A 12,946-nucleotide genomic window follows, 5' to 3' on the forward strand; every position below is an offset into this window, starting at 1 on the left:
TGAATACTATTGTGCCCCATCCTGACTTCTTAATGATTTATTTAAATTAGAATGGATCCTACAACTTGCACATGGGACCACCAACACCTAGGAGAAAAAACGCAGTTAAAAGGAGGCATACCTTGACAATTTTATTCCAATAATTTTAACTAAAAAACATTCTAGTAGTAGTTTTTCCTATCATGAATGCACGAAATCCATAACAATTTTAGCGTCCTTTTCTAACGTCCCCTCCCTCGACGACTTATAACAAGTGACTCAGCAGCCAAAAAAGACAAACTCTTTTATTAGTTGTGACGCATCAAAAAAATAGATTACATACCGTAGACTAACTAAAATGGTCATAAATTTTGTAATATAATTATAATTTTCATAACATAATCATAAAATAAATAATATATGATAAATTAAATATTATATTCGTAAATTTAGTAATATGGTTATAATTTTTATAATATAACTACTTCTCTCCTTCTAACGTCCTAGGAGAAAAACGCAGCTAAAAGGGGGCCATACCTTGACAATTTTGTTCCAATATTTTTAACCACAAAGCGCTTTGGTGGTAGAATTTGCTATCATGAATGCACGAAATCCATAGCAATTTCAGCGTCGCTTTCTAACGTCCCTTCCTCGATGACTTATAGCCAGGGATTCAGCAGCCAAAAAAGAATATTGCTTTACTGATTGTGACACATCACAAATATCTATTGTATATCCTAAACTAACTAAAATGATCACAAATTTCTTAATATAAGTATAATTTTCACAACATAAATATAAAATAAATAACATACTATAAACTAAATAATATATTCATAAGTTTTCTAATATGGCTATAATTTTTATAATATAATTACAAAATAAATAATATAATACAATCTAAATAATATGATCATAATTTTTTATAACATAAGTATAATTTTTTAAACACGAGAGAAAATGAATAATATATCATATATTAAGTAATATGACCATAAAATAGGTAATATTTCATAAATTAATATTAACTAATTATACTTTAAATGTTTTTGTATAAATTTAAACGATTGAGATTATATTAGAACTAATATTTGTAACTATTTGATACTATAGTTAATTTTTTTCTTCATTATATTAAGTAAATAATAAAACATGATTTATTTTTTATTATACCTAATTGTAAATAAATAATTAAAATTCATAGCGTTCATTTGTTACCTAACCTTCTTTTGGAATAAATATGATTAACAATATATTTGAAAATTAACATACTCATTTATATTAATTGAATATAATTGGGTCTATTTAGTTAAAATGACATAATTAATAATATTAGTTATTACAGTTTCAATAAACTTATGGGAAAAAAATTGATGAAGCCCGTTAACTTATTTTTAAATTAACATAATTTTTTACGGCTAATTACAAAAATCAAAATTTAAAAAAATTAAACCAAAAGAAAAAAAAAAAGGCTGGCCCATAGGCTCTTGGCCAACTTTTTATTACCGGTTGCAAATTTTTTAAAAAGAACGGTGTTATTGCCGCTGCAGTCGGACCCACAAACAGAAAAATCAAAGAGAATCGTACTGAAGAGTAATACTGTACAAATTTATTTCAAAATTTTGGTAAACGAGTTTAGTAAGTGGAAAATTACTACACAATAAAATGCATTTTCAAAATTAAAGCCTGCCTGGCGACCAAAAAGAAAACACGGGACTTAGGGAGACTCATAAATTCATCAATAAAACATTTTCTAATTTTACAGGGATGTTTACTTTTGTATATATTCACAAGTTCTCTTTTATTTATTATATATATATATATATATATAATTATTTATTTATTTCATAACGAATACCGTTGAAAATTTCATTCTGACAAAAAATTACCATTTTATCTAAGGCACCCAAAAAAAAAAAAAAAAGTAAATAAATTTCTGTATGGTAAAGTCTCAAAACTGTATCACCACAAAGCCCTCTATATAATAAAAAAAGAGGCAAAGCTATACTAAACAATCAAACCGCAAACTCCTATTGAAGTCCATGGCACCCTTACTTGATATATCAATCTCCAATAACGTTGTTGTACGGCCACTTCAGTGTTTCATCATTATTCTAGTAATTGTTTTTTCCTATAATTCTTCAGCAATTCTATCTACTTCTTCAGCAACAATTAGAGAAGCTGATGCCCTTCTGAAATGGAAGGACAGCCTTGATATTCATCCCACTCATTCTCCTCTAGCCTCTTGGAATCTCAATTCCACCTCGTCAACTTTTTTCTAATTCTTCTCATCGCTATCAAAATAACAGCTCCTGCCACTGGTTCGGGATCATTTGCAACAAGCTTGGAAGTGTCATCGAGATTAATCTTTCAAGCAGTGATCTGAGAGGTACGCTTCAATATTTCAACTTCTCCTCTTTTCCTAGCTTACTCACCCTTGACCTGTATAACAATTCCCTTAATGGAAGTATCCCCGGCAATATTACCAACCTTTCTACACTCACCCTCCTTGATTTGGGGAGCAATCATCTCTCTGGAAACATACCATCCCAAATATGCCTCATGACAAGGTTGCGTTTCCTTGCTGTGGCTGAAAACTTTTTAGATGGCTCTATACCACCTGAAATAGGTATGTTGGAGTCTCTTGAGGTGTTTTATGCCTATAACAACAATATTTCAGGTTCAATTCCTGTGTCCATTGGAAATCTGAGCAGGTTAATAACCTTGGCTCTTTCTGGTAACAACATAAATGGATCCATTTGTGGTGAGATTGGACGGCTTAAGTCTCTTGTCAAGCTGTTTTTGTATGAAAACCGTCTTAGTGGCTCAATTCCTGTATCCATTGGACAGCTTAAATCTCTCTCTCTTCTTCATCTAGGTGAAAACCATCTTACTGGTTCAATTCCTACAACCATTGCAAACCTTAGCTCTCTAACCAAAATTTTCTTGTACGATAACCATCTTACCGGATCCATTCCTTCAGAAATTAACAACCTTACCAATTTTGAAGAATTCCAATTGTACAACAACAGTTTGTCTGGCTATCTTCCAGAGAATATTTGTACGGGTGGGAGGCTTGCACGATTTGTAGCGAGAGATAACTACTTTGTCGGTTCTATTCCGAAAAGCATGAAAAATTGTAGTTCATTAGTCCGTGTTATACTTCAAGGGAATGAACTAAGAGGAAATATATCAAAAGACTTCGGAATATACCCAAACTTGGATTACATGGATTTGAGCAACAATAATTTTTTTGGAGAACTTACTAGAAATTGGGGACAGTGTCCAAAGCTCTCTATGCTGAACATCTCCAATAATAAAATTTCTGGCAAGCTACCTCATGAACTTGGGGATGCTACTCAATTGCGAAAACTTGACCTCTCATCCAATCTTCTTGTAGGGAAAATTCCTAAGGAATTGGGACAACTAAAATTGTTGTATATTCTCAAACTCAACAATAATTCCCTTTCTAGCAATGTTCCTATAGAGATTGAAATGTTATCTGAACTTCAGATGCTTGACCTTTCAACTAACAACTTGAGTGGACCAATTCCCATCTATTTGGAAGGGTGTTCAAAACTACTTCATTTGAACTTGAGAAGTAACATGCTCGATGGAAATATTCCCTTCCAACTTGGGAATTTGCGCTCTCTCAGAAATCTTGATCTAAGTCAGAATTTGCTTTCAGGAGAGCTGCCTTTAGAGCTAGGACATTTGGATATGCTAGAAATATTTAACCTGTCGCATAACAAGTTGTCAGGACCAATACCATCCACTTTTAAAGAATTGATAAGCTTGACATTTGTGGATATATCCTACAATTTGTTAGAAGGTTCTCTCCCCAACATCAAAGCCTTTTTTGAGGCCCCAGTTGAAGCATTGGAACATAATAAAGGGTTGTGCGGCAACAACACTAGTTTGAAGCCTTGCCCCATGCTTAAGGGGAATAACAATAAAATTATAATAATAGTTTTAGTCACGGTGTCTATATTTTGCACTCTAATTCTATTATTTATCATTGTTGGAGTATTGTTTATTCATAAAGAAAGAGAAAGGAATATGGATGAGCCAAGACGAACACAAGCGACTGTAACTTTCTTTGAAGCATGGGGCCATAATGGGAAAAAATTTCATGAAGAAATTATTGAAGCCACAGAGAACTTCAGCTACAAATATTGCATTGGCGTTGGAGGATATGGAAGTGTATATAAAGCACTTTTGCCTACTGGTCAAGTTATTGCTGTGAAAAAATTCCATGATAATGGAGGAGTGGCCAGTAATGAAGCTTTCAGAAGTGAAACTAATGTGTTGACAAGAGCACGCCACCGAAATATTATTAAGCTTTTTGGATTTTGTTCACATACAAAATACTTATATTTGGTGTATGAGTTCATGGAAAGGGGGAGCTTAGAGAAGATATTGAGTAATGATGTTAAGGCGATGGAGTTAGAGTGGACAAAAAGGTTAAATATTGTGAAAGGTTTAGCCAATTCCATATCTTATATGCACTATGAATGTTGTCCTGCTATAATTCATGGAGACATAGCAAGTAAGAATGTTCTTTTGGACCATAAATTTGAAGCTCACCTTTCTGACTTTGGTTCCTCCATAAGTTTAGATCCAGAGTCATCAAATTGGACTCCATTTGCAGGAACCTTTGGATACTCAGCCCCGGGTAAGTATTGCATCAAAGTAGATTTCATTTTTATCACTTCTAATGCATCGCGTGTTTTCTAATTTTTAGTAACCAGCAATGCTCATATATATATATGCAGTCCATCTATAGTGCGGACGGTCCTCATGCGGACCACAGTATTGGTGACAGTTTTTCATAGTATTGGTGACGATTTTCTAAGAAACCGTCGTTAATACTATGAAAAACAGTCACTAATACTGCGGTCCTCATGCGGACCGTCCTCACCATAGAATTTCCGTATATATATGTATCGAGCATTTCATCCTTTGTTTATTTTATTTTATTTTATTTTTTTAATAATAGAGATGGTGCAGTTTACATTTTAAATTATCAAAACAATAACTGAGGCCTTTCTAGCATAAGCGGAAAAAAAAAAGAAAAAAGAGAAAAAGAAGACGGTCAATATACCTAAGCCAATTTAAATTCTGACCTTTTTTTTAAATTTTTTGGAAACAATATACATGCAGTTTCACTACTCTGTCCGTAAACTTTTTATTGTACAATTCAGTTTCAAAGCAACCCGTCCCCATTTATTAAAACCAAATTTCACTTGTTATAGTCTCTACCAATTCAGCTTCAAAGCAACCAGTCTCCTTTTATTAAATCGAAATTTCACTTGTTATTGTCTCTACCTATTTTCTTATTCATTTTTCTTATCCAAATGGTTTCCAAGACAGATTGCTTGATGTGACAAAAGAAATCGAGAACCTCGTGTGCTTTTACTTGACAAGGAAGATTAACTTAAATAATTTCATTATTTTCTGCATTTTGCACCCTTAAAACCCTCAACAAAATTGAGCAAGACAAGATAAAGTTTGATTTATTAACTGAAATTGAGAAATACTTTACTAGTTTTTAATTTACAAAACTTTTCCCTTTGCTGAAAGATTTTAGCTTAAAGGCTGTTTCTTTGGTCAGAGCTTGCTTATACGATTGAAGTAAACGAAAAGTGTGACGTGTACAGCTTTGGAGTTGTAGTATTGGAAGTGATAATGGGAAAGCATCCAGGAGATATCATCTTGTCTCTTTTAGCATCATCATCGTCTTCATCACCACCAGCTACTCATCAAGTTCTGCTCAAAGATTTATTGGATGAACGCCTCTCACCACCCACGAATCAAGTAGCAGGGAAAGTTGTCACTGCTACGAAGATAGCATTTGCATGTCTGCAAACAAGACCACAGTCTCGGCCAACTATGAAGCAAGTGTCAGAGAAGCTATCAACTTCATTACCACTGCCAGGGCCTCTTCATCTGATCACATTGAAGCAGCTGTTTGATCAATGTTGGACATCCTGAAAAGTTCCAAAATTCCTACCTTGTGTTATTTAATGTTGAGTATTTTATAAAATTGTTATTGATTTATTATTTTAATTGTCAATATACAGTTTTGTAAAGTTTAAATTATTGGATTGGTTGTAGAATAAAAAACATTTCAGTTTATATGGTTTCTTTTTAAATGCTTCAATGCTTTAATTTTGACTATAACCTATGCTTGAATTGCAAAATTGTTTATCATCAATTTTAGTTTTCATAAAACAATTATATTAATAAAACATCCGTATTTATGTGTGTATTTATATGTGTGTATGTGTGCCTACATAATTAGGTAAATATATATTTTGTAAGATTATGTGTTTACCTATTTTTATTTATTTATCTATATGTGGATTTATGAGTTGAGAAAGTCTAATTCTATTAATAATTATTGCCCTATTTTAAAAATAATTATTCATTTATAGTTTGTAAATAGGAATGGAAAAACCAGTATTGTTTTATATCTATATATATGTATATATATTTATATACATGTATGTGTGTATATAATTAAATATATGTGTATGATTTTGGTAAGATTATTTATTTATCTATTTATCTATCCATTTATTTATTTATTCATACATTTATTTATTAACTTAAATGTGGATTTTTATTTTTTCTAAAGAATTAAGAGCTATAAAAAGTATTTGATATTAAAATGATTTTAATGTGGTCTATTTTCTTAAAAAAATAATATATTTGGGCCTTTAAATTTTTTATTATTGATTATTGAATTTCGGGGTAGCATTTAAATGTTTAGAGTTACGTTTGATTTTATAAAATTTATAAGATTATTTGTTATATTTAAATCTTATTATTTTTCTTATTTTTATTCGTTTATAATTATTTATTTGTTTAGTCATCTATTTATTCATTTATTTATTTGTTTAAAACATTTATTTACGGTTTTAAAAAGGTAAGTATAAGGAGTTGAGGTATTTTGTAATTGTATGTTTATACGTGATTAGTTGGTTTATAGATGCACTATATAATATTGATGTTCTCGACATACACATGATTGATTTTAGCTTATAAATTATATGTCACACCCAAGTCTATATATTTAGAATATGATAAAAGTCATACTTAAAACACTTAATAAAACTTATAATGCGGAACATAAAAAAAAAAATTTTAAAAATTAAAAAAAAAATCCAAATATCAATAATAAATAATATCTAAAAATATCTCGAGAGAAAATAAACAAAAATAAACTCCAACACCCAAAAGGTCTTTCAATCTAACTAATATAAAAATAAAAAAACAACTAAACATCATTATCATATGTCAAATCCAGCTACCTTGAAACTATGCTGTACCTGAAACCATAACAATAAAGAATAAGTAAAAAACTCAGCAAGTTACTAGGTTTTTGGTAAATACAAAAACAAAAAAATACTTAAAATAATAACAAATACATATTCAAAAATAATCATTAGCAACGTAAACATAATTTTCATACAAACTCTAATTGTTAACGACCTAGTAGGACTTGGCATAATATAATATTACCCGTCGGTAACCCGTATAAAGTTGAGTGTGAGACATATAACAAGTGGGGAAACATAAATTTTCAAAACAAGCATTCATACCCGAAGATATAAGTCATACCTCTCGTGTGATCATCGGTAGATCCTCCCCCATGAAACAATACGTCTAAACCCGAAGATAAAGAGCCATAAATCACTAAAGAAAATACCCTTACATGATTCATCTCAACACCCAAAACCATATCATAACATATTATAACGTATCATATAAATACCGACTAAGTACCAACAAATAGAGCAAAAATACATATATCAACAATCAACACTTTATTTGTACAATACATATATATTTCATAAAACATAAACTTAAAGAAAAATATAAATAAATCAATAATTTATGTAACACCCCGTCCCAAATTGCACCGGAATCCGTGCACGTTGACCGAGGTTGACCGTTGACCGTTGACCGAAGGGGGTAAAAGTTGACTTTTTGACTCGGTGAGAATTTCAAGTTGACCAGGGTATCGTGGCGAAGTGCACGATGCCACGAGTTCGTAGACTGGTAGCATGTCGAAAACGGAGCTACGATTTGAAAGTTATGGACGTTTGAAGTTTACCGGATACCGTATTATTTTAATGTTTTTGGGTTGGTGAACAGTGAAATGCCACGTGTCAACTTTTGATTGGTCCACGTGGCATGAACAGTGTCACACAGGGGTTTTTATTTGTTAAAAGTCTCGGGGAAGAGAGAGAAAGAGAGAGAGGAGAGAGAAAGAGAGAGAGAGAGAGACCGCCGGCCACCGGAGTTTTCCACTGTTCTGGCCGATATACTGTACACGCACCGGCCAGCAAGCTTCCTCTCCTCATTTCCGGCAAAATCTTCAAATTTCACGGCGAACGGCCGCCGGACGAGCCCGGATCGGACGTCCGAAGATCGGCGGTGACTTTTTCCCCTCCACCGCCCGCCACCGCGAATCGACCCTGTTCTGGCTGATATACAGTACACGCGCCAGCTAGCCTTGATCCTCTCCTCAAGTCCGGCCGACCCACCAAAAATCACGGCCATCGGACCACCGACGCGCCGGGATCGGAGCGTTTTCCGGCGAGGGGCCGGAAATCTTCAAACGGTGATTTCTCCGCCGTCCGACCTCCGTTTTGCTCACCGCCGGTCCCGTTGGATTGCTCTCCTCAAGATCTACAAGTCTGCAAAATTTCACAACCAACGGCCACCGCATGCGCCGCCGCCGGCGACGGTTGCCGGTGACCGTGGCGGCTCGCCGGAAAATACTGTTCCGGCGAGTACCCAAAATTCCGGCCAGCTCCAGTCCGCAGTGTTCGACCTCCTGAACCCGAATCCGACTTCCGTTTCCGCCAATTCGCAACGGTTTGGGAGAATTGCGGAGCCGAAACTCGAAAAGCTTTCCGGCAAGATTCCGACCCCGTCGGGTCCGATCACCGGAAAGTAAGACCGAATCCGTGATCCTCATCACGCGAGCTTCGATTCGGTATATAACTCGTAACCCTTTAGATATTGCTTTCTGTTCGCTCCCCGGGTACCCATTTGGGAATTTTCCGAATAAAATATTAATATTTTTGGTTTGTGCACTGTGGTTGTTTAGGTGCACGCGCGAGTAGTGGAGTTGATCCCGATGAGGATCTTAGTTGATTTGCGTGCTCCAGGTGAGTTTGCACGCTCCAGGTGAGTGACCCACCTTCAAAAATTATTTTGGGCAATTAATTATATTTATTTGGTATTTAAATTGTATTTAAATTTATGCTCATGTGGTGTGATTTAAATTGTGGTTTTATTTTGGTTTAATTTATTTATTATGCATGAGCAAGGTGTATTTTGGTGGTATTTGTATGTGGTTTTAAATTTGATTTTCTCGGGCATAATTGGGTTAAATATTTTATGAAAATATTTGGTTAAATTTTATAAATTATGCCCGCGGTATTTTTATGGTTGCATCTCGTATTTCGAGAAAATCGTTGTTTGTTGTTATCGCTGTTTCGTACCGGGTTGTTTAAATAAAAATATGTGGGATGGTGTTTTGTGAAAATATGGTATACTTCCCACAATGGTTTTGGAAAAACGGTACGGTTGGTTACTTATGTGTATTTTTAGATGCACTCATACAGTATTGGTGTTCTGGTGTATGGTGTATGGACACGTGGTAGTGCGCGGTTATTATCTGGTTTAGCGCACGGTTTTTACTTCACCTGTGAGTTGCCATTGGACCGTGGGCAGGCAAGTTGTTATTGGCCACAACCGCCCCCCTCCTTGGCTGGGTGATGGTTTTTAGCAGTCGGTACTGTCGGGACGCCGAAGTGACCGCTGCAGGTTTCTCTCTTTAACCTCCCGCCAGTCGGTGCTCGGGACGCTGGGTATCGGAGGGCATCACCGGTATATGGTGTGGTGCGTCAGGTGTAATTGTCGGTGTAAATTGCAAATAATGGTTTAAACCCCAAAGGTGTTCAAAATTTATTTACTATAATTTATTATATTTTTAATTATATATTTGGGGTATGTTTTTATTTATTTAATTGTTGTTTGATTTATTTATTTATTGTTTATCAAATGGTTTAATCCCTTGGTTTTTGGGAGGTATGTACATTGGGTTTTGCGAAAAGGTTTTAAAAAGGGAACATTTCAAACGGAGCGATTGGTGAGAGTTTTGAGGGAAATTATTATTTTCCAACAGTAATTATTATTTATTTATTAATTGTTGGTATTTGTTCCATTCCTTAATTGCTATTACTATTATTTTTATTATCACAAAAGGTGTTTAGTAGTTCGGGTTACTCACGGAGATGATTAGCATCTCACACTCTTAAATTCCGTTCCCTTAGGTGCAAGAGGTGGTAGACGTTCTTCCGGAGCGAACCAAGTTTTCCGCTGCTGTTGTGTTTCGAGAAGTACTTCTGTACTTTTTTTCATATCAGTGTATTATTTCTTTTCAGTCTTGTTGTATTTCTGTTGTTTAGCACTTTTAAAGCTTTGTATACTATTGGGATACTTCTGTTTTATTTATGCACTGGACTGTTGTTGTTTTTGAGAAGTGCTGGAATTTGTGGAATCAGTTGTAGTCTGCGGGAGGAATAAGGAGATGTTTTTAGAAGTGCGTTTTCAGTGCAGGTAATTTGTGGTAAGCAAATCCCTTAGGGGAGGCTCTGTCGGATTTTCCGTTGGAGGGTTCGGTAGGGTTTCCCTGGGATCAGGGCTGTCTAGGGTTCCGGGGAAGGAATTCTGGACGGGTCCTGACAATATAAGTACATATTTGCTATGGTTTTAGTTTTTAATAAAAGTCCAATAATTTACCTTGATCAGCAACTCCTCAAAAGATTAACAATGTATGGATAATACCAACAATCTCTCATAAGTATAAAGCAGAACCATCATATATCATAATTATCTTACGTATAAATCCTAAATTCAAGCTTTTAAATTCAAACTAAATGAATAAGAGTTGATATCATAAGATCATCATAGCTTAACCCTCAAATCTTAAACTCATAAGCTTAGAACAAGATCAAATCACCAAAAGCCGAATAAAAACCTATTAATCCATAAATAGTTTCTAAATAAGAAATTAATTCCTTATTCAAACAACATCATTTAAGTCTAAAAAACTTATGAGGTACCGTAAGCATGCATTAGTAATTGTGATTAAAACAATGTCATAAAATAATAATGAAAAACTATTCAAAACTCATTGAAATATTAACACAGAAATATTGAAACTACTATATTTTTAGAAACCTTCATTTAATGTTCAATTTGTTTCTCTTTCATGAAATTTTTTGTTCATTCGAAATTTTAGAGATTGAAACAAGACACTTATATATACTCCTATAAAATTTTAAAATCCAAACAAAGGTCGAAAACATGGTCAAATTGAATTTAGTATCTAATTGATAGAAACTGAAAATCAGTATTTCATAGGAAGTTCGGTCTACATAAAAATTCATTAAAAATAAAATTCAAGTCCAAAAGCAGTAATATTTTACAGAATTTAAATATATATATTTCAAATTCTATGTAAAAATTATCAAGTCAAATAAAGATCGAAAAATATTTTAAATAGAATCTTATTCTTTCCTAAACAGACCAGAAAATAAATTCAGATAGTTGAGTATAGGTAACTTAGAAAATTACCAAAGCCAAAATATAAAGAATTTGATACTAAATAATTTTTTTTTATAGTAATATGAGACATATGGAGAATAAAGAATAAAAATTTTCAGATAAAAATAATTTCTTTTAGATCTGTTTTGAAAATTTTACAGATGAACCATATTGCAGTTGCACAGAAAAACCAGATAGAATGTATAAATTCAAAATTTCATAATAAATTTTAGTGCCAAAATAAACTTTTAACTGTTTTAAATAAATTCAAACACTGACTTTATATAGATCTCCATATAAATTCCAGATTAGGGTTTTAATAATAATTCTTCAATTCAACCTTCATCACTACTTCTAGAACTCCAAAATATATCAAACAATCTCATATAACATAAAAAGATCAGAAAACCAACCTTGATCAACTTAAAAGATTTAGGATCTTCCTTTCTATGCCCCCAAAACTTGTTCAGAAATTCCAAAATCTCCAAAGATATTGGATCCCTAATAATCTTAAATGGACACCAAAATCCTAAATTAAGATTAGAAGCCCTTAATATTAACCCTAATGACATTTAGGGCTAGAAGAAAAAGAAGAAAAAGGCTTACTCGATACCCTAGCATCACAAACTTGAAAACAACGTAAAAGTAAAATAAACGTATATTTTCCTTGCTTTTTATAAAACCATAAATAGAGTAAATACCTTTTTTTTTTTTTCAATTTCCTAATAAAATTGACATATACTTATAACCAAACCTATTAGGATAAAAACTCTATTTTTTTTTCTTTTTTAAAAAAATAGTTATAAAACCTTTTTTAAAAATATATATATATATTCACCGTATATTACAAATCCCCCCCTCTTGAAAGAATTTCATCATTGAAATTGATTTACCTTAACTATTGAATAGATGGGAATACTTCTCGTGAATCTCATCTTCACGTTCCCAAGTGGCTTCTTCTACTGTATGATATCTCCACAGAACTTTTACCGAAATTTTCTTAGTGTGTAGTTCTTTTTCCTTTTGATCTACAATTTGGAGTGGTAATTCTTCATATGTAAGGTCCGTATTGAGTTGAAGAGGCTCAAAACTCACCACATGTGAAGGATTCTGAACGTAATTATGAAGCATGGACACATGGAAAACATTATGCACTTTAAATAATGCCAGTGATAAAGCAAGCCTATAAACTAAATCACCAACTCTATCCAAAATCTCAAAAGGTCCAACAAATCTCGAACTTAGCTTGCCTTTTTTTCCAAACAGCATCACCCCTTTCATAGGAGCAACCTTAAGAAACACCATATCTCCTACTAAAAACTCCAACTCTTTCCTT

At 33.2% G+C, this 12,946-nt stretch overlaps 1 protein-coding gene across 1 annotated transcript; it reads left to right on the top strand.

Moving 5' to 3' along the window:
• The first annotated feature begins 2,001 nt into the window (after positions 1-2,001).
• Positions 2,002-6,131, top strand: LOC107433481 (MDIS1-interacting receptor like kinase 2-like). Its single transcript, XM_048477940.2, has 2 exons — positions 2,002-4,654; positions 5,594-6,131. Exons 1-2 carry the CDS (start codon positions 2,542-2,544, stop codon positions 5,971-5,973), a joined length of 2,493 nt encoding a protein of 830 aa, XP_048333897.2. The 5' UTR covers positions 2,002-2,541; the 3' UTR covers positions 5,974-6,131.
• Positions 6,132-12,946: the final 6,815 nt, after the last annotated feature.

Source organism: Ziziphus jujuba, chromosome 3 (assembly GCF_031755915.1).
Source record: "Ziziphus jujuba cultivar Dongzao chromosome 3, ASM3175591v1".
Classification (NCBI taxonomy): Eukaryota; Viridiplantae; Streptophyta; class Magnoliopsida; order Rosales; family Rhamnaceae; genus Ziziphus; species Ziziphus jujuba.